Source organism: Apteryx rowi, unplaced genomic scaffold (genome assembly GCF_003343035.1).
Source record: "Apteryx rowi isolate R43461 unplaced genomic scaffold, aptRow1 scaffold_15, whole genome shotgun sequence".
In the NCBI taxonomy this organism is placed as follows: domain Eukaryota; kingdom Metazoa; phylum Chordata; class Aves; order Apterygiformes; family Apterygidae; genus Apteryx; species Apteryx rowi.
Window position 1 is genome coordinate 4,160,989 of NW_020447752.1, and position 23,036 is coordinate 4,184,024.

The 23,036-nt window shown below is 38.9% G+C and overlaps 1 protein-coding gene across 1 annotated transcript in view; it reads left to right on the forward strand.

Annotated features, from left to right (window-relative positions):
* ADGRD1 (adhesion G protein-coupled receptor D1) overlaps nt 1-23,036 on the forward strand; it is a 168,062-nt gene that overhangs the window by 85,883 nt on the left and 59,143 nt on the right. The window contains exons 17-18 of the mRNA XM_026058791.1: nt 7,048-7,121; nt 9,107-9,230. Coding sequence (XP_025914576.1) covers nt 7,048-7,121; nt 9,107-9,230 — 198 coding nt within the window. The remainder of the gene's footprint in view (nt 1-7,047; nt 7,122-9,106; nt 9,231-23,036) is intronic.

Sequence of the window (23,036 nt, forward strand, 5' to 3'; positions counted from 1 at the left end):
TCATCCACTTCACTAAACACTGATGGAAAATTATCATGAATGGGTACCAGCATGACCACAAAATCTACTTTACTGTAATGTTCGTAAGGAGGATGGGGGAAGACTATTGCTATTTCATTCACCAGTCCGAAAAAGCCAGTAAGCTCCCAGCAGTTTATGTGACCAGAATTTTGTAAGGGTGGTAGATGGGCTGCACAGACAACTTTGTAAATATTTCACTTTATTCACATTAAAAATACTGTTTTCAAAGAGCCTAAGAGTGCCAAAGTAGTCATGAACCACAGGAAGAACATGACAACAATTTGCATTACAAGCCAACTTTGGTAAGTCAAATTTCACAAAATGACTCCTTGGAAGAACCAGGCCAAAAGCCCAGGTTTGGGGTAGTTTTGTAGTTTTGGCTTTGTTTCATCTGTGCTGAAAGATTATTTCCAGCCTGGACCATTTAACTCTGACATGATAAAACAGTAAAAGATATAAATGGCATCTTGATTAGAGGAGAACAGCCCCCCGATTCTGTGTTTACTGCCTCTCAGTTAACTCCACTTCAGGTATGTCTAGAAACGGAAAGAAGGAGGGATTTCCTTTTATTTTTTTATGTGCCAGTCCAGCAAACTGTTATAGGGCTCTGACAGTCAAGATGGGCTCTTTTCCTCTCAGGCATGAGGTTTTGGCAGCTCTGGGTGTGTACAGTAACAGAGGGGAAAAGGGAAGACCAGAACAACTCTTCTGCATGGATGTATTTAGATATCCTTTTTCTGCAGCAAGAGAGCTGCAGTAGCATTACTTTAAAACAAAATAAGATTTTTTAAGCAATGAATAACTGCTTCAACATGGACACCTTGAGTGAAATAACATGCATGTTAAATTACCCGATTTAAATTAGACCTCTTTGGAGCCAGATTGCTTTCATTAGTTTTGGAGAGGTACTAACTAGTTGGAGGTGCCCTCAGTTGGTTGAAAGCAATGTGGTGTCCCAATGAGTTTGATGACATTGGCTCTACATAAACAATTCTATTAATAATATGCAGAAAAGAAACAAGCTCGTGTTTGCTCTCTCATTTGAATTGACTTGCTAGAACTCAAACAAGTAAGAAAACATGTCCCAGGTGTTTCAGTATCACTGATTTAACTTTGCAATCCTTAGTTCATCCTCAGACATCTAGATAACATGCTGGGTTGAGGGCTGAGTACTTACAAATTTTTTACTCCCTTATGGATTATTTGTTTAACTGTAAGGACATATCAAAACCAGCTGAGTGCTATATATATGGCTAATTAATTAAATGAGAATATTTCTAGAGAAAGAAGATTGATATTTGCACTTTGTCATTCTTTGGAATAGAGCTGTGCTTTAAGGGACATGAGAAATCATTTTATCACTTAAACATTAAAGCAGCTTTTGATACAGGTCATCAGTTCAATCTTGTGTTTACTGGTACTCATGTAAGTAATGGCTGCCCTGCTCAGCCCCATTTGTCACTGACTGGCATTTAAAAATTTTAAACATCGAATATTTACTGATGTACCTTGGTTGCTGCCCAAACTGAATTTCAAAGGTCCTTATCCTGCAGTTTCTATTTGTGCAAGGCTTCCATGGAAGTCGGCTCTATGTATCTCTAATGAAAATGAACCATCTTCTTTCTATGGCTATTTTTCAGTCTTTCTGAGCTTTCCATTTATTGCCATGATTTACAACAATATTGTGAGCATTATTAATCCAAATTGCAGTCAATGGGAGTTTGGCATGGTTTTACACTGCAGTACTGTGTCTTAAATAGTTTTGGCTTCCAAGCAGAAAGAATTTGGCATACAACTACTCGTCACTCCCCAGTGTTAACAAATACATGCAAAACACTCATCATGCCCATATGCACCCAGGTCCAAGAGAAGGGAAAAGGGGATAAAGGTATCATTACATATTTGAGATCTCTGAAATTCAGGAATGTATGAAAGCAGTGTCGATAGAGGATAAGTGGCTTAGTGAGGCTAAGCAAGGTACTTTGTGCTCAGAGGTTCCCAAGCACAGGCCTCAGTGCTGACCCACTGACGCTGTGCTGCATTAACTGCCTGAGGGATCTAAGTGACAGCATCTCCTATGTTAGGGTGGGAAATTTTTAGACATTAAATTAAAGAAAAGCCATTTGGAAGCTGTACCTGTGTGTTTAGGGAGATTATAATTTTAACTCAAAGGCTGCAGTCAGTTTCCATTGCCAAAATTGCTCAACAGCTCAGCAGCTTTGCTTGAGCAGTCTTGGGAAAAACTGACTTTTATGGTGTTTAGCACCCAGAAGCTGAAAGAAGAACTGTGGACCTGTTGTTGTTGTTGTTGTTRTTATTATTATTATTATTATCCTTCTCCTTTCTCTGTCTGTCTCTTTCTCTTTCTTTGCATTTTAAGTTTAAATTTTCTAGGTAATTAGGAGAAGTAGATCATATAAGAGGGAAAGGAAAGTCAAGAGATCACGTGATCCTGGATAGGTCATGCTAACTGAAGATGTCACTGTGAGGACAGGAAATCCTTAAATTAGAAGCATAATTTTAGTCTCTAATTTAAGCCGTGAATTAGAATCAAAAGGACTTTTGATTCATGGACCTGTAAGAATATTTCAGTGGGGCTGTGAACTGCACAAAGGACACAAGCTTACTGACAAGAGACTTGTTTTGTCTCAGTGCCTTTTCTTGATCCCTTCAAAATAATCTATGCTGTTCTTAGAAGTAGAGCGGGCAAAACTTCAAAATCCCTGATTTAAACAAAATGCTGTATTTTGTAAGCAGAGACAAGACAACTCCAAACTGAACTCAATGGGGTAAATTATCAACTGCTTTAGAAGATCAGAAGTCCAACATCTAACTCATTGGGCTTGGATTGAGCTACAGAGTTTACATCAGTGGCCGATCTGGGCCACAGAATTCTCTTTCTTCACATATAAGGAAAGTATGCGCTGAATTAGACAAGGTGCACACCCTCCTCACTTGATGGCCACCACTATGGAGCTAAGCATTTGTTTGCTTTTTAAAATCAGGGGAGGAGAGGAGAAACGAGCTAATCTCATAAAGGTTCACCCCACCCTTTGCTTGGCTTCTCTTTCTTGGCGATTCTCCCTGGTAGCAGCTGGCTGGCTGTTTTTCTTCTGCAATTGTGTTCATGACATTTCCTGCAACTAGGTTTTTCTGAAGGTTTCCAGCAGTCATTTCAGCCCCCTGCCTCCCCTTGTTTTGGCCTCCTCCCCCACTAACCATGGCCTTGTGCTTAGTTCCCAGAATTGTAAGTAGTGTATCCTTATCACATGTCCATGCATATATTCTATATGCTCTCAACAGATATAATGAATTTCTGTGGCTTGCTTGTAAGTCTGACTAACTTGCCAAGAGTCAGTGGCTAGTATAAGGGATGCGGAACAGCTATATTGCCATAAACAGTGTGAACAGAGACAGTCCCAAGCTACCTGCTCCATCAGACAGGAATGGACATGGGTTGCATTCCTGGCTGTTGCTGGCCAGTATCCTGGCTATTACTTCATTTAACACATTATCCTTTTTTGAAGAAGCAGCATGTATCCCTCTCCATGCAGAAGAACTGATATAAAGAACTGAAAGACAGGAGAACTTGTATACAGATCCTAGATTGCTTAGTGTATCAGTACTTTCCCTCTCTGCTGTACTAAAAACTGCGTACACTTTCCTTTCGCAAGCTTTTATAAACACTCAAGTGACTTAATCTTTTAGTGTAAAAGCCTACTTATATATTAAGCTCTCTGTTATCAATGTCATTAAATCAATATCCTCAGTGCTACAGGATCCAGGTCACATATGAGCTGTCACTCATAGAATTTAACTTAAGAAATGCAGTATTGAGACACTGTAAATTTGTTTTGCATAGATTAATGGGTACTTTAAATTTGAGCCACTGAAGATCAGTGAAGGCTTATTCCCAATTGTAGCCAGTTTCTTTTATGTAAGGTGGGTTTCTATTCTAATGACAATTTTGTTGCAGAACTTCAGTGAAGTCTAAGAAGGTGAGTGTTAGATGCAGTTACCATGAATAGCACTGCAAAACCTTGCGAGGCCTACATTGTATGTGTTAAAATATAGAATATATTCTCTAAAGAAAATTAAGTTAACAAACTGTCATTTACCCTTCTTGTATACACATTATATATCTATTCTTTTCCTGTGTGGGTATGTACAAACTTCTGGACTGCTCATAGTCCAGAAATTATAGCCTCACTTGGTGTACCTCTTTATCTAATGAGTGACATCTGTGTTTAGAGTTAAAGACAGAGAAAAACAATAATTTGTCCACTGCCAGAGACATTTAATTGAGGGTAAAACATACATCTGGGTTTTATTTGTGTAAAAAGATACACAACTGAAGTACACATCTCATTCCAACCTGACCCTAAAGTGCCCTTTCCATTAGTGTATTAAGAATCAAGATTTATCTAGAGCTATCTTGCACATAGGAAATGACAGTTATTGTATGATCTTAGCTGCTATTACAGCACATCTCTTTCTCTCTGTGTCTGTCACTGTGTGTCTGTCTGTCATACAATTGAAGTAATTTATAATACAAACTGATGGTATGAATTCTTTCAATTGCTTTCTTCAGGAAAGCTGTAGACATGATGGACATAACATTATACAGCATAATGGGCAAACATTATCCTACATGCCCTTGCTGCTGGTAAAACAAAATGAACTCTGCCAGTGAAACTCTAAATTAACTGAAGTCACCAAAGGCCATTTTCCAGCTGTGATGGATTGTTAGTCTTCCGCAGTTTCTAAACTGGTGGTCTTCAGAAATGTTCTGAGCATCAAGAAGTGGGATTAAGCGAAAGAAATAGTTTCTAAAAGAGTTCATATTTCATAAGAAGTTTGCAATTTGGAAGGTATGGAGAACCCCTGCTTTTATTAAAAGATTAGACTAGTGACAGGGGACTCTCTGAAATGCATCTAATAGGGAACCCACGCAAAGGGCCATTAGGGGCAGCCAAGAGGAGAAGGAATCCTCTGTGCTGATTAACATAGCATACTTGGGGTTATTACATCTCTGTCACCACAGCTTGAAAGAAAGCAGCATGAGTGGAGTGGACATTATACCAGAGAGAGATTTCCTGGTGATGGGGGACTTGAATCTTGTCCTATTACCACTTTCCAATGTGGCACACTTGTGAGAGTGGAAAGTCTGCAGCTCTCTGCACCCTGTCAGCACAGGGACTGCGTGCAGCCTGGGGTTATAATGCACTGTTGTTTTCTATTCTATATCATTTTTACTAATAATGATCCCCAGTATATAAATTGCATTCTATGCATCGAGGCTCTGTATGGATGATAACTACTGCTCACATCACAAAACAAGATCTAGCACTGCAAAAATTTGTCCAGAGTTAATACAACTAGTGCATGAAGTAACTAAAATTAATACTAGCAGAGTTATCCATTTCTTTTTCATGGTACTCTGTCATCAGACCACACTGCTTAAATTACAGATATGTACAATGTAGCTCTTCAACTGCCTAAAACATGGTGGGGCCAGTTTGCCTTATGACCATCACCAAGAGACAGAAAGCAGACAGTTCTCTCTTCTCCATCCAGCTACACTAGATTTTGGTCTCACACACTGTTTACTTGTTCCCATCATGGAAGAAGGCTAGAGGATCTGGCTAGAACCAAAGGGGAAATAAAGACCCTTAGCAGATAAACAACAATCTTATCCCTTCATTAAGCTATGCTTCTGTAAGTACCTGACCTGCAATGTTAGCTGTTTCTAAGATGAAAGCTTGGGGAAAACAAGGTACCCAGGATCAGTCAAGGAACTAGGAATTTTGTGCAGAGATGTTGCTCAAGCAGATAGGAAAATTCCGTTTATGTTATCCAGAGATATGAGTTAAGAACAAATTAATAAATGGGCTTATCTACTGCATAGCTACTTCAAGTGTGTGGAAATCCAGTGTGAATGTCCTGTGTTAGGCAGAAATGCTTTGTTATCACTAGTAAGGAGGGAACTGTGCTACCTTGTGCCTGACACTTCACTGTTGGAGTTGTGGGAGAGGAGACAGCAAAATTGCATCAGAGACTTCTTGTACTTGAGTTTCGGCATGATGTGTAACATAGGTTTGTTTGTTTTTTTCCCCCTAAAACAATGAGAGACTTGGTTATCTTCTGGCTTGACAGTATTGGTCTTGTGTTGTAATGATCTGAGGGCTCTTAATTTCCCAATGATTTGTTTATGCTGAAGACTCCTGCAATTAAAAAAATAGCCTTAAGGTAGGGTGTAACACAATGTAGACTTCCTTTTTTTATATATATATTGAAAAGAGTAGAACAGATCCTGGAAATCCTTTCGTTTGCATGTCTTGTCTATAACAAATTTTTACTTCTGCTTCTTCACTCCAATGTCATTGTCATGAAACTGGTGTAACACAGTGGAGAATGGGGTGTCAAACCTTTCTGAATGGCGAAGATCAAGTTAGTGGCTAAATCTGTTCATGGAAGATAAAAATTAGGTCATCATAATGCCAAGGTTTGTTAAAATAAAATCTTGGATTATGGCATTGGTCTTTCAGCTTGATTGTATATTTAAAAATAATCCCTATTCTGGAAAGAAAATGTTTGTGGGTGTTCTCAGTGTTTTTAATCCTAAAATGTGGGATTTTTATTACCTAATGAGGACAAAACCCAAAGAAGCCAAATGTATGCTGAAGAATAAGGTCCCGATCCTGCAAAAATTACCATACATATTTACATGTATGTACAGTAAGTAGTGCTGTTTTGCTATTTACTCAAATGGGACACAGATTTCACTCAAAGTGAAGAGAGCTTAATCCTAGTGTGTAAAATTAAGACTGAATATCAGTCTTTGCCTGTTTGGGGTTTGTGTTCAAGCCATGAAGACTGACAAATTTTGCTTTCATTTATCACATGTTAATCTAGAATAAATCTTTTGAAGTTATTAGAATAATAAGAATTTAAACTAGTTAAATGGAAAGCAGATTTTTGTTCTTTTTATACTTTCCTTCAGGGTTTATCTTTTCTTTCTTGCAGACTCCTGAACAATACAGCCAAGCAGTAAATAAGAGCAACAAAGTCCATCTTTACTGTGCATTTCTGGACTATAGGTATGTTACATAATTTGAAGTTCTTTAACTTTGTTTAATCTGATTGCACACAGTGTGTGATCCTAGATGTTACCTATATTCTTCTTGTTCTCTTTGATCACAGGAATTGTTAAATTGTTAATGAAGCCACTGGGTTTACAACAAATACAATTCATAGTCACCTTTTACTGTAAACAGGGAGTTTTTATTCAATGACCCTTTGTTAAGTACATGATTGAGAGATTGAAAAATTTTGGAATCAAAGCCAAAATGCAGACTGATACTGATCACGCTTATGATGGTTTGTGAATATGTCCATTTGGGCAGAGGACTGGACATTTTAAATTGGCATACTTCCTATTAGGGCCATTGTTTTCACTGGATCTATGCCTGATTCACAATAAAATACAAGAGCAGAATGGGACCCCCTCAGAGTATTTCAGAACTGTGAGTTTTTGTCAATGCATGCAGTGAAGAAAAGTTATGTTCCTGGATGCAAAACAGAATAAAAGGTAAATAAATATAACCCTAAATTTCACAGAGAAAAAAGGAATTATGCAAAAACGGTAGCTATTTTTTTAGCTGTGAATGTATTTCATGTGTTCTTGATTTCCAAGCATGCTGCTGTTACTGAGTTAATTGAGAAAGAATACAAATAGTGAATTTTGAATTTCATGAGGATTAACAATTTTTGACCTGTAACGGTATAAGCTTAATTGATGTAGAAATGGCTTGCAATGCTGTGATCCCTCCTATCCAGCATGCACATGGGAAGGTCAGTGTAGTTGTTATATTGAAGTTTTGTTTCAAGTATGCTGAACTGTCCCAGCTGCCTGAAGTTACTTGTTGTTATGGTTACTCACAGATTATGATAAATTCGAAACAGATTTTAGTGAAGCGAATTAATAGTGTTGGGGCATTGTTCCCATATCATGTTCCATTGGGGATTGAGCCCTTGAGGCTCTGCCTCAGGATAGAAACTGTAATATGAAATCTGTCCTTCCAAATGAGTTTTATTTGTGTCAAGATGCTCTTATTCCCTGTTGCATGGTAGTTAAAGAATAAGCAATTGGTTTCTGACCTATGACCTTCCTCCTTTGGGAACTGAAGGAGGTCTCAAAAGACAGGAAAAGGGTGAGGTAATACATGTCTTTAAAATAAAGACCCAGAAAATTACAGATCGTTCATCTAGCTTCAGGATCTAGAATAATGTTAAAAGTAATAAACAGTCAGTTGAGAAGCAGTCAGCCTGGGTGGGCAACCTACGGTACGTGAGCCCATGGAGCCCTCACAGAAGTTTGAGTGTGCCTTCCACATCCCTGCTCTGTCACAGGACTCCCGGTTGGGCTGTGCTCGCGCAGTGGTTTCCAGGTAACCCAAATGGCTGGCTCTGAGAAGAAGCAAGCCAGTGAGGATCACATCACTGCACAGTCCTAGGACCAGGCCGCATGGCCAGTCCAGCCATATCCTCAGTGGAGCAGGAGCTGCTCTTCACTGCCCCTGAGGATGAAGTGACAAAAAACAATTGACATAGACTGGTCATTAGAAATCATGCTCAGTCTAAATTACTTATTTTGACAGGTAAGTGGGACAGTGAATAAGGGAGAGACAATAGATATGATATGCTTTGGCTTTTGCAAGATTATTGACTTGTCTGATACAATATTTTCATAGACAGTTCTCTAAATATAGAAAATTGGGGCTAGGTGAAATACCATAAATGGGTTGCACAGTGTTATCAAGAAATGTAATTATCAGTCATTGGTTATAAAACCGGGAAGAAATCTCTAGTGGCATTCTTATAGGAGTCTGATTTGGGCCCTGTTCCAGTCAATATTTTCCTTGACTATTTTCATGATGGAACTGACACTAACAATGTTGTGGATGTACCAACCTGAGATAGCTTTCAAGCCTTTATATCGCCTCTATAATACAATGCATGTCAAATTAGCCTAAATAAAACTTATTTTGATAGCGTTTACGTTCCATTTTTGTGTGCTTTGCAGCAATGGAACTGGTGTTTGGTCTAATGAAGGCTGTGTGCGTGAGAGTGGGGACCTCAACTACTCCGTGTGTCTTTGTAACCACCTCACTAACTTCGCCATTCTGATGCAAGTAGTGCCTCTAAAGGTGAGATTAAGAAAAGGAGTAAATCTGTCTGTTCAAAACGAAACATAAATACATCAGTTGCATCCACAAATCACATCAGTAAGTGATTGAAATTAAGCTCATTTTTGCCCAATTCAAATTTATTCCATGTCTTGCTTTCTCGGATGTTGTTTTAATATTTCTTGACTATGCATTCTAAAACTTTTGTGAATTGAAATGGAGCATGAAATGAAACACATCTGTGGTAGGTGGAAATCCTGAGGTGCTGGACTTTATTCTCACACTTTTGGCATGATTTCTTAAAGTACTGGGCAGGCAAAGCACCGGAAGACATGCTGTGCAGATGATTCCAGAATAGAGGCAAGGCCAGAAGATGAGCTAATAAGTACTTTCCCATTCTGCTTTTTATGATTTTTTTTCAAGACTGAGACAGCTGAGATGTGGCTGTTTAAGGGTTTTGGTAACTAGATTCATGGAGTATGAACAACCCAAATTTGAACTCTATCTGAAGCAAGCTCTGCTGCCAGCTGGTCCCTAACGTGTGCTCTGCCAGTGACAGGGAAACCGTGTAGCCCAGGTTTCCAAGTGCCTCCCTGCTGCTGTTTCTTCACCTAACTGCCAAGCAGTAGCTTGTGCAGAAGAAATAACAGAAAGAAATCAAGGTTTTAGAGTTGAGAGTGAGCCCTTCATCTATAGTTTTTCTTTGCTCAGTTCCTTTTTCTAAAGAGTTAACAAGCAAGCCTCCTTTTCAGCATGAATGTGCAGCTTCCCTTGTTAACCTAGGGCCTTCTACTTGCTGTTCATACTGATTAGTGGTTTCAGCTGAAGTTGGTTGATGGCAAACCTGTTGCGTTCTTCACCAACATTTTCTTCTCTTCACAATACCTTGTGATGCCTTGAGGTTTCCTCAGAGATGGAACAGAGTGTCAGCCCCTTGCAGGTGAAGTGCTGGTCTGAGCCTGCTGAAGGATCTCCTTCCCAAAACTCAGCACCAGGTAATACCAACCCCATAGTGGATCTCAGCAGGCAAAGAGCACTCCCCAAACACTAGAAATAAGGTTTTACTGCTTTATTTGGGTGTGCTTCTATTAGGGGGATTCTATGGAGGCAGTGCTTAAGCCCTGCTCTGGACAACCCTGGGTTAATAAATAATGAACATAATATAAAATTATTTACAAATCATCCATTTAAAGAAATATATACTGATTGTCTATGAAATTTATATTCTCTGGCACATTCTCAGCATTCTACAAACACCATACTAATAATATAAATTAACAAACTGAGAAAGAGGTTTGTCAAGGCATAGCCTTGATACCAGTTTTCTTCTTTCCACCACCAGCCTTCAGCTTTCTGGAGTCCTCATGTCACATTTATCACTGTGTGTTACTAGCAATTCTGGTGTCCTCTATGATACAGCTAAAGTGTTTTTACCAGTTCTGTTGGCGTGGCTGCATTGACTACGAGACCATATCTCAGGCTCCCATTAATTGCTTTGAATGATGGGTTTGCTTCTTGTTTAATCCCAGATACAGGGTGAAAACTCAGCGTAAGGCCATTGAAGTCAGGGTCACAATTTAGAACAGAATGATCATTATATTTTAGTGACTGCTATCCAAAGAGCTGAATTAATACCCAGGGCCCTTTTGTATTAGCCTGTCCATTTGTAGATGGAAGGTAGCTTGCTCCGGTCACCCAGTTTTAATCTAACAATTAGTATTACTTGTAAAGCCCTGGCTGGTTTCTAAGTATGATTTTTCTAGGAACTCTTCGCACTCATAATAAAATACAGCTTTGCCTGAAGAGCTTTCCATCTAGTGAGACAAAAGTAGAATGGGAGAAAGGCATTATTATTAACTCAGTTTTAAAGAGCAGTACACAGAGATTAAGTGATTTATCCAAGATTACACAGGGAGTTCACCACTTAAATGCTGGAGTAAGATTAGTTGATTCCCCAGTGGAGAACAGTTCTCAAACCTCTAACTTTCAAATAAACAGATTTGTGATTGTTATGATTACTGAGATGCTGGAATACATTTTAATATTATGCAATATTAACAATTGGAAATCAAACACATTTTATAGCAAAGTCTTTGAAGTCAAACAAACTTCCTCAAAAAGAGCTGAAAGGCATAAATAGAAAAGGTTGGAAGCATGAATACATCGTGCTATTCCTCACAGTCATTTAATGGTTCTATTTTCAGTATTTTCACCCTTCTTATCTTTCTGTTCTAATGTATTTTCATCAGACAAAGTTTGCATGGAATGCTTTTGCACTCCTTTTTTCTTTCTTTATGATAATAATAATAAAAAAAAAGTGCTGCTGAGATGTTAAGTGGATATGTGAGATGCACAGACCTAGTCACTCTGATGCATAGAAAACTTCCCTATGTGACAGAGCCCTGGATAAGTCTGTCCTTAATAGTTTCTTTTTTAAAACAACATTTTCTGTTGTATTTTTAATATCTCCTACCTAAAAACCCAGTTCTCAACAAGAAGGGAATCAGTAGATTTTTGGGGGAGGAAAAGTGAAATTCTGGAAGGTGAGAGTAATTGCCTTACAGTTGTATTTCCAGTATAGAATCCATATGTTCCTAATGCAAATCATGATAATCTGAAATGGTTGCTGCAGATTTCAATGGAAAATTGTGCAGCCTAGGTAGAAAATAATCATTCATTTTTAACTTCTCAAAGTTCAGCTAAAAACAATTCTTGATTTCTGGATTTGGAGCAAACCAGCAGCCTACAGAGTACACACTGCACCCAGAAAGCTTAGTCATATCATTCAGACATGCACCTCCACTGGCAGAATTTATAAATGCATTGTAGCTTGGAGAAATCCTGATTCACTGGTTGGCAGGGCAATGAGCCTGAAGTACGTGTCTGCCTGGCTCCCTTCCCTGGCCTTCCCATCACCTGTGCAAGCTTGATGTGAGGGAGGCTGCACTGAGACAGGGTCCACATGGAGTCTCGGGTAATGCTGCCACTAACAAACCAGGTAAAGAGGGATGCCATACCTTGAATTTGCCTTAATTCCTGTTCCTATGGGTTGGCCATTATGTAGTGCTCTCTCAGAGTTCATCAGAAAATCTCATCCCAAATCTTTGACCAAGATGTCCCCTTTGAGTTGACAGTGTATTGGGTACTAATCTTTTTAACTGGTGAAAAAAAACAGGTGTCTTCATTGTCTAATTGGTATGAAGTTAGGATTTGGGCAAAGATAAGCCCCCTAGCTTTTGAGCTTTACAAGAAGACTATGCTCAGATGTAAATTCCTAAAGCATTTGCTAAGTATTTGTTTTGCATGTCTAAGTAATAGAGCCTACTCAATCAACTAGACAATTGGATATTTTTCTCCAGCATCCTTGGAAGCCTGTTAAGTAAATATTAAAATGCTGTGGATTTTAAACACATATACATGTTTATTCACCATATTCTGAAATTCATGAGCCAAGGTTCAAAAAGCCCAAATAAATCACCAGTTTGTATACCAGATTGTCAATGCTCTAAGAAGTTTTTACAGTGATGTTATATTAGATCTTTAACTTTTGTATATTGTATTTTTCTTTTCATAAATTAAGTTTCACGGATAATATTAGATGTGAAAAAGAGAGGGTGGGATTATGCATCTGCCCACATTTGGACAGTTCTGTCTAAATAGCTATTATATATTTGTGGCCATATAAATAGAACTAGATTAAATTTTTCCATGTGAACAGTATTTTTGATGGAACATTTATTTTTTGTCTACATTCAGTTTTTTACAAAAAGGGTTGTTTTTCATGAAAACTTATTGGAAATGGAATATCTAAAAATTGGAGAGCTTTTAATCAAAAGCTGTATTTTGATTCAAAAAGGTGATTGCATTCTTCATGGGAATTGTACTTTTGATGCCTTGTATTTCCATTCCCCTCCTGTGGAAGGTATCATTTCCTTTTCTCTCCATCTTACTGATAAGAGCTGCTGTCAGGATAAAACAAACAGGCAGACTTCCTCTCCAGGGGCACCATGACAGCCATTAACATAATGCACCAGTCGGCTTAACAATAAAAACGAGCAAAAAGTTCTACCATCGCTTGCAGAAAGGCAGGCAGATGTATAGAAAGCATTACACACAAGCGGGGGAGGAACATGGATGATTCCAAAGATACGTGATGCAGACCAGCATGTATATACTAGCTTCAGACCTGGGAAAACATCAGCAGGAAGACAGAAATTGATGTGGAAATCCATGAGCGCTGGAGACCAGTTCAGCACGATAGGTGGTCTGGCTTTCACAGCTCCTCTTCGTGAAAGCATAAGCTTTCCATTAATGACACATTGCAGGTATTTCAAGAGACAGTTGCTGTTCACAGCTGGAGAGTATGACATACTCTCTGAGTTCAGACAAAGCCCAGGTATCTGTAAGCAAGGAATACTGAAAATAAGTGACATTCCCCAGGAGTAACCTGCCACATAAATACTTCTGGCAAGCTTTTCTAATCATCAGAGAGCTGAGCTTGTATGACAAGTGTTTGTCAAAGATGGTGACTTTTTCTTCCGAGTTATGCTAAATTTGAGCAGGAAATGGAATCAGCTTTGCATGAACAAGTGAGTATTGCAAACAGTATTGAAAGTTCACTCAGATTCTTTCCAGTGTGTATGTGCAGAGTTTGGAGTAGCTGCAAAATGATGTTTTTGAGCTGAAGACAAAGAGCTGTCTTGAGGGGCAATATCTTCTAATGGTCCCATTTCCCCACTGTGATTTCATTGTTACTGTCCCTTAAAAACGATTATTTTATTTAAAACTGATATTAAAAAAAAGCAAAAGATCCTTTTTTTTTCCTCAAGTTACATTGCTGATGTTTTAGATTCCAACCAAATAATAGAAGGAAAAAGAGACCTTGTTCATGCATACTATAAAAGCACTCTAGGGCTATTCTCAGCCTTGAGAGCACATGCTTTATTCTTGGCCCCATACCCTCAGTACAGGCTCATATTTTCTTAGTATATAAATGTTTTTAAATTACATGTTTCATTGTGACATGCCCATAGTTAGAAAGAATCTCCTTGGTTATCTTCTTCTCTTTGTCCCCTCATGTGGTCAAGTCTGGCTTTTTTCACTTGTATTAAAAATAGCATGATCCAAACACTGTCAGCTCTGATGCACTTTGAACTGCCATAATACCTCTCTTCCTAGTAGTACTGGTCCAGATCATTTTCACATCTTCACCAATATCCATCAGAGAGAGATTTCTCTCTCTATATATATTTACATAGTTTGTGTATTTCTCATGAACATAAGTGACTTCTTATATTCTTAAGATCCTTTATCAATGCAATTTCATAATAAGGTAAAGATCTATGTTAATAATTCATGCATTGGGCTTGGGGAGGAATTAAAATGCCACCTATGGAATTTATTTTGCTTTAGTGAGCCATTTATAGGAAGAAGATTGCAGGATATCTGGCATATGACAGTGCTTTCTCTTGAAAACTTGAAATATTGTGAGAGGAAGAATGCTGACAAATTGTTAGACTTTTATGGGCAGACTGTCTGGTGGGCCTAATTTTCAGCAAGAATAGAAACACAAGAAGACTGTCAGGAACAAGCTGTGAGTTCTTGATTTTTCTGCTCCATCTTTACTCAAAACAGGTTAGAATAATTTAGCTGCTATTCTACTATATGCCAGCTGTAAATAGTCCCCAGAGACTGAAATCTACTGAGATAGATTTTTATTCCAATATTTCAGAAAAAGAAATTGAAAGAGAGAGATCCAGAAGGAAAATATAAATTCTGGAAGTTTAGCTTAAGTATGACAAAATGAATGTACATCTCTGTGCACTGTACAGCAGTTTGTTGGAGAAGGAGTTCTGTGAATGCTGTGAATTAGCTAAAACTGAGCTTGAATTACAAGCGTGTTGAACACTACTCCACATTTTCTGTTTGTTTCAGCAACAGCTTGAACACACTAAAGTTGCACTGATTGCAAAAGAAGAGTATTAACAATACTGCTGATTAGCTTGATATCAGAATATGCAGTTTAGCTGCTTTAATTGATGTGGGGAATTAACAGTTGTAACAAGTTTATTTCAGGAATGAAATAACAGTGTTGGAAAAACTTACAACCATGTGGCGCTCAGATGTTAGACTGGCACTGACCTGTTACCCTGCTGATGAATTGGCCCACATGGAATGCCAAAATTATTTGTGTCTTTTTCACTCTGCTGTTATGGCTGTATCATGGCTGGCTCAAATTCGGGTTTGCTTGCTGAGACTCATTTATCATGCAGGTTTTAACTTAAGAAATAATAACATTTGCTTGGAGTTTTGGAGATTAGTGATTATCAACTGATTTAATTAATAAATTAAAGAAATCCAAGGTAAAATGCCACCAAAGACAAGCAGAATGTTCTTTAAGGGACACATTCAGCCCTTGATTACCTTAGTGAGGTTGCATGCATGTAATTAAGGTCAGAACATGATTAGAATTTGGAACTTGGTTGAGAAGTCTTTTCACAACTCTAATCAAGTTACTAAGGTTGAGACTTTTATAAACGCACCACAACCCCAACCCACCTCCCCATTTTGCAATGAAATGTGTCAGCGGGACATTTTGAATAGCTGTGCAGATGTTAACTAATCCGTCTACCCCTCCTCTGGGAAATTCGTTACCCCTCTTTCTGTAGGGGAAACTGAGGTAGACGAAACAGTCCCGCACAGCAAATCATTGCTGAAGCGGCAGTCCTCTCAAGGATTCGTGTCTGTCTTCTTCCTTGCTTAAGCCGCAGAATTATATTCTTGCTTTTGCCTCACCCAGTGCTTGCTGCAGGCAGAACACACCCATGATGCCAGCTGCCCTGCAATGTTATAATTAGGAAGACAATGGTGTATTAATATAGCTGTGGTAGGAAAAACAAATAATCCATTTAGTTTGATGTGTTTGCACTGGTTTATGTTTGCTTCTTCTGGAGCAAGCCCAAATGCAGGGCACCCAGGGTGACATGCTCCTTGTGGCGGTTTTCTTGAAGTAATACAGTGGTACTGTAGCACTACAGGCATCCTGTTTGCAGCAGGTTTGAACCCTGGGTAGTAACAGCTGAGGATGGGAGACAAGTTCCCTTACGTGTGCCGCCTCCGCATCCTCCACTGGCACAAGTCCTAGGGAAATCTCAACCTGCAATGCAGCCTTCCCCATGGTACCTTCCAGCTGGAGGGGAAATAGTTGGTGGAGGGGAAATAGTTGGTGGAGGGGAAATAGTTGGTGGAGGGGAAATAGTTGGTGGAGGGGAAATAGTTGGTGGAGAGGGAACGTAATTGTGCTTGAATGTCCTTAACGTACTCGTTAAATCAAAATGTGAGAGATGAGAAGGATGTTTCTCTGGAGCAGTCAAATGGCTATCACAGGGTGCTTCCTAGATAGCAGGAATCAAATTCAACACAGGGTAAGCTACATTCCTGGAGCATTCCAAAGAAAATTCAGACACCATTATTTTATTTTGGGCGGCTTTACTTCCTCTTATCAGTCAGTGGGGCTCTATGCTACTGCCAGGAAACATGCCAGCCATCTGGCGGTTTTTATTTCTATAGTGATCCAACAACTACAAAGCATGCCAGGCTATGTGTACCATCTGCCACATAAATGTCATTTCAGCAAAGGGATGGTGGACGCCTGGGGCCCAGAGTTCAAACATCTTTTTAAAGCAGAAATCATTCCCCACAGCAAAACTGAGCTTGGAGCTTGGGTTTTCCTTGTTTCCCCCGCAAGTTATTAATGCAAGACACAACAGTAATATTTATGGCTCCTAGACCATTTGCTTAAGTTGTTTTTTCCTGAGGGGCTTTGCTCTTTCCATCTCTTCCCACTGTGAAGGTGTAAAAATGACTACTGTGAAGTTCACATGTGGATGGACATTTCCAGCAAAGTGCTTATAAAACCCATGGCTGCAGCAGAACTGCTTTGTTTTCTTTGTCCTTTTAACGTCCTCAGGAGTTTGGCATTTTCATGAAGCTGACCGGTATCAGAGGCCAGAGCAATGGCCACGGCCCATGTGCTTCTCCCATTGAGGCGATGGCCCGTGGTGGCCCACGGGCAGAGCCACTGGCCCATCCTACTCATCGTGCCTAGGGCTCCCCGCTGCAGAGCCACCCAAGGCAGCAACTGTCTCATGCCCGTTCTCTCTTTTGTGGGAACTCGGCACTTCATGTTATTCTGAAAACAGAGCAAAAATCAGGGTTCATCTGTAAGCAATCCAAGCAGAGGGGTGTTAGGCTATTTGCTTAAATTGTAAGCACCTCAGGTAATCTTCTGATAATACAGGACTTAGTACTGCAGCATCATGGTTCAGGGCTACGGCTCATAAAAGCTAGTACAAGGGAAAAAATAAAAATGAATACTACCGTACTGTGTCTCCCCACCAATAAATTACTTCCAACCAATGGACTAGGCTGAATGTTTCAGGCTCTAATTCAGCAAAATACTTAAACCTGCATAAGCAGTCCCACAGAAGTCGGGTTTAAGTGATCTTGAACTGAAACCCACATTGATTTAGACTAGAATATAGCCATGCTGATTATGAGCAGCATACTGTGAGCTAATGCTTTGCAAAGACCACAAATCTTTATGTGTACCTGCTACCAAAATATTTATATTTTTTATTCCTCCATTTTTAATTATTAAATTGCTATGGGCATAACAGACTTTTATATGTTATAAATAAAATATGCAATACATTTTTCTTTGAAGGTTTGCTCGAATATGAAAAATATGAAGGAACATTAAATAACACMCCCAAATCCATCTATTAGATGAATATGATAGACTTGGATCATCCTTCTGGGGTGGATTTAGTTTAGTATCTTTCTGTAGATCTTATTTTGATCACTGGTAGCCATGAAAAATTGCTTGGCTGCTAACTCAAAGTAATGACATTACACAATCTGTAGTAGAAATTGTTCAGCTTTTTAAAGACATTGTCTGCATTTCTGAAACCAGAAATGACTGGTTTTCATTGCATTTGTAGCTCTTGTTCCATAATTCAGAAAGGAGAATCAATCAATACAGTTCAAACTGCCCATCAGTAGGCTTGAAAGCAGAGAAGCATTTACAAAGGGGAAAATTTAAAATTTAAAAACTACTGATCTTGCAGTTGTGCTATAGAAACAACCCATAGTATCTTTAGGGAGACCAGGATTTTGAAGAGGCTTTGGGTTTTAGCTGTGGGGCTCTCTTTACAACAGAAAAGATATCACATTATCTTCTTCGGGGCAATATATGTGTTTTTATTTTATTTTATTTTTCCCTGGTATAGCTGAGTTTGACAGCAAGTTTTCACAACACATAGCTGACTGAGAAAGAACAAAGTGCATCTATTCATGCTTATAAAGGCTGTTTTGAAAACGTCCTAACAGTCAAATGCTTCAAAAAGATGGGGCATAGGTGTGTAATTCAAAAGTTTGGAACATTATTTCCCTAACTCAGATATTGCAGTTATTAATCAAACATTGCACTCAGACCATTAAAATAGGAGTCTGAAATGACAGCCTTTTTCTTAAACTTTTCAGCCAGCTGAGGTTCAGATTATGTACTCTAATGGGACAATGAAATGGAAATAACATGGCATTCTCCGATTTCTGCTCTTTTGTAATTTTAATATAATTACTTTTCTCGGCATGCTTTTCATTGTTGGGAACATTAAAAGAATAGTGCTTTAGTCCAGTAATTTTTCTTTTGTGTTGCATATTTTAAAATTGGATAGGCATTGCAATTTTTTTGGTCCTTGTTTATTACCACTGACAGTTTATTTAACTGAAGAGATCTCTGCAGACAGTTTAGACAGCCCTTACCCATCAAATGAACAGAGATAAATCAGCCCGTGTGTTTATTCTAGGACTGCTTTGTAAACTTTCTTCTTTGCTCTTTCTCACTCTCTCCACTTCTCCCTCCATTTTATCACAGTGAATGTTGCCCCCATAGGGGATTTACCATTAAAATGACCCCGGATGAAAACAAGTAGTGATTTGAAAACAGCATTATCTCACTGATGTGTTCACAGTATGATTTTTGCATCATATTTTTTTGCTTTCACTACCCCCTTGCTCATCTTTCCTGAAAATTGAACACTGATTTTGACTTCTAACTCGCAGCCGGTGTTCATTCCTCTGCTATTCCATTTCTGTGCCAGTGCAGCTCTGTTGGTTTTCATGGGTGGAAATAGGGGGCTTTCTGGTTCTGTCCTTAATCCCACAGAACTGCATGGAAAAAGCTGGGCTAATGCTGCAGAACACCAAACCCCTCATATCCCTTAGAGAATTATTCAACTGAATTTCAGTCCGCATAGGAGAAAGAAAAGTGATCTTTTATTTTGGAAAAGCACAAATATCTAAGAGTGCTATAATGTTCAAAAGAGCTCTTCCATTTGAGGAGTATTAAATAAAACACTATTTTAATCAGAATACTTAACATAGGCTTCCTTTCTATGGTGAAAATGAAAGCACTGAGCTATTTGGCAGTTAAATCTTCTTGCTCGCTAAAAAAGTTCCCCATACAGTGTAAAAATATTATGAGATTGCACCTTTATCCTCTGCTGTCTCTGTTGAGTATCATTAAATTTAGTCATCAAGTACTCTGGAGTTCAGTCTGTCTCCTGTGTTGACCTTTTGTGCCCTTTCCCCCCACCTTGGTGTAGGGGAGATTCAGGGTTGGGGACCCGGAGACCGCAGCCAGCCTGCAGTCCTGAGCACAAATGGATTTTTCTGAATCAGAGGCCAAGCCTGGCCTAAGGGAATTAGATATAGTCATTTTCATTGAATTTTCCCGGAAGCTGGGTACTTAATTATCCTCAACTGCTTTGAAAATCACAGGCTCGGAGTTTAGCAAGAGACCATGGTTTCTCTGCTTGCTAGACCCACGTGGGGTTTCTTCTCCTCATGGCCTCTCTGATGGACTTCTTTGATTTGTCTGTTACCTGGAGAATAGGACACGTCTGTTCTTGCTGGAACAGAAAGTACAGACCAGACGTGTGAAGTCTTAGACGTACAGACAAAAGTAGCTCCTTCAGTTTAACAGATGATAATTTGTTGTAAATATATTTAACATATTATTCAGAGAACACTGCAAGCCTTAGGACCTCAAATGAAGGCAGGAAAACACTCCACTTTGTGCTACAAAAAAAGAGATATGAGGAAGAACTTGGAAATATCTGCTATTCTGATCCCAAAACTTTATTACATTTTGGTACCACTTCACAACTTGACTCCTTCCTCCCTGCTATGCCGCCTTCAGGCTTCATTTGAACTGAAACCTTGCTGTGTGAGAAGTGTGAGGAGCAGATTACCTACTGTTTGATGGCATTTTGCCCAGAATGATTTAAAAAGACTACATGGGTTTTTAAAAATACTAATTAATACCTTAGCAGAGATATTTGGAAAATTTTAAATTTTTCATGTCACAGTGAAAAGTTTTAAATAAGCAGCCACAGGCTGGGCTGGCTTGAGAAAAACGTTCCTTTAATGCATGAAAAACCCCCTTTGTAGCACTTTATTGCTGATGAGTAGGAGATGTGGAGTTAATAAGGAATGGAAATTCAAAAGCAGTTCTCCTGGAAATGGCTGATAAAGATGATTGTGCTGCAAAGCGTGACTCTCAGGGGCCTTTTTTCTCTAGACTTGTGGTATCTGATACATCGCGGCTGGAGAAGAGCAGTCTCTGAATCAAGGTAGACTTTTTTCTGTGAGTCATGGCTGTGCAGTGCCGTTACGTATGGCAGCTCGGCCCCACCAGAACCRTACTTGTGGGCTCAGTGAGGAAAATGAGCCTCCTGAACTAAACACAGATGTTAATTTGAAAGAAATCATAATGTTATGTACATAACCAAGTGCTTGGCAAGCTGAAGGAAAACATCAATTTGTATTGTTATTATTATTTAATATATAAATAAAGGCCTCACTGGACTGAAATTGAATTTCAGCAGTCTTTCTGGAGGCAATTAAAACCATTAGCTTCATCAGCCAAGGCCAGTGTTTTAATGTCTCTGAAACACTCAGGCTGCCAAAGTTAATTATTCATCCTTTTCTTAATTGGATTCAGATTGAATTTAAAGGTGCAGATTCAATAGGGTTGGCTGAGCCTTAGTTTTTCATCTCTCTCTCTCCTCCCTTCCCACTACCCCACAAGAAACGATTCATAAGAAGTTGTTTCACCACTTTGTAGAAGGGTTTTACAGTTGATTTCAGGCTAGGACAGCAGCTGATTATCTCATGGTAGCATGGTATCTCGTGCTTTTAGTGGCTAAATTTTGAAGCTGTTATTTGATATACAGGCAAACACTTTCAGGATCAGATACAACAACCCTTGTTTCAAGTATTAGAACTCAGCTCTTCGTCTGATATGTTGCCTCTAAAGACACACACAGTGGAATATTTTGCAGTATGTAACAAAAAAAAATTTGGTTTAATACTTCCCCAAAATGCCATTTCCTCTGGACAAAGCCCAAAGTACCCCCTCTGCAAGGGAGAAGACATGGGCTCAGCTGACTGAGAGAGAAATGAGAGAAAAGGAACAGGAGTGCAATTTCCATGCAGACCAAGGGGGCACCTGGAAGGGGCCGCGCAGCAGCGCTGACCTGTTGCTACTGCACGTTTCTATAGCCCATTTAGCTTTTTGATGGTTTGTTGTGTCGTGTGATGCATATGGTTGCCAGTTAATATTATATAAGTGAGTAGGTTTCCTGATCTAGCTCCGTATCAGTTTTTCATGTATAGCCTACTGCAAGTCTTTCGGTCACAACTGACCCTTTCCAGGCACTCCAGACATGGAAAGTACCATCCTATTATAATAATATATTTTTATCTTCCTATGCAATATTTTTAACTGAGGAGTTAGATGTCACTCGTTTCTCATTATTAACAACATCATAAAGGAAAAACATACGATTGGAATCTGAACTCCAGGACCATTTCTCAGGCCATCTGGTTGTGAGTTTCCAAAATTAAAATGTACTAACTTTTATGAGTGAGAACTAGGGTAAAACAATAGAATATAATATTTCAGATGGACACAACTAATGAAACTGTCAGATTTTTGTCCATACTATTAATGACGCTTTCCAGGTAAAAACTGTCATGCAAAACAAAATGGGTGTGGGTTTTATCTGGAATATGAGTTTTTGTTTTGACTGTTTGTCAGAATGGAAACTAAGAAACATTTGTCTGTTAAGTATTCAGGATTACTGACACTCGCTTTACTGCAGAGTAAAAGAATGACAAATACAGTCAAAGAAGCAAAACCTTTTAGAAGCAAAGAATAATTTTATGTGGACTAGGACAAATGTAAGAATCAGGCTCATGAGACTACATCACAGATTGCTCAGTGTTTTATTCGATACTCTTTAATGCTGTTTTCATCACTAATAGCATTAGTGCCTGACTAGCATTTTTATCCTGGCTATGATATCGTCCCTTTTTTATAAAATTACCTTATTGTATTCTATATCAGGCCCTAAGTCTGAAAGATTTCAAAAAGACAACATGAGGTAAGAAGAAATCAACTCATATCAATGCTTTGGGATTTATAGGATGTTGTTTCTTAATTCAAGGTGCACATTGCTGTCATAATCCAGGTATTTCTAAAAAACTTGCCTGCTTGTTATAGATCATAATGTGAATAATAGACACGTACCATCCAGCTGTGTGGTGACAGCTGGGTTGTGAGAAGTTAGTAGAGACCTGGTCTTTTAAATATCAGTTATCTTCTCTCCCACGCTGTATATCTGTCTTTAGAAATGAGGCTCCAAGTCCTGGAAATGATCCCAGACCTTCTTATCATGTTGTGTCCTGCCCCTTACAATT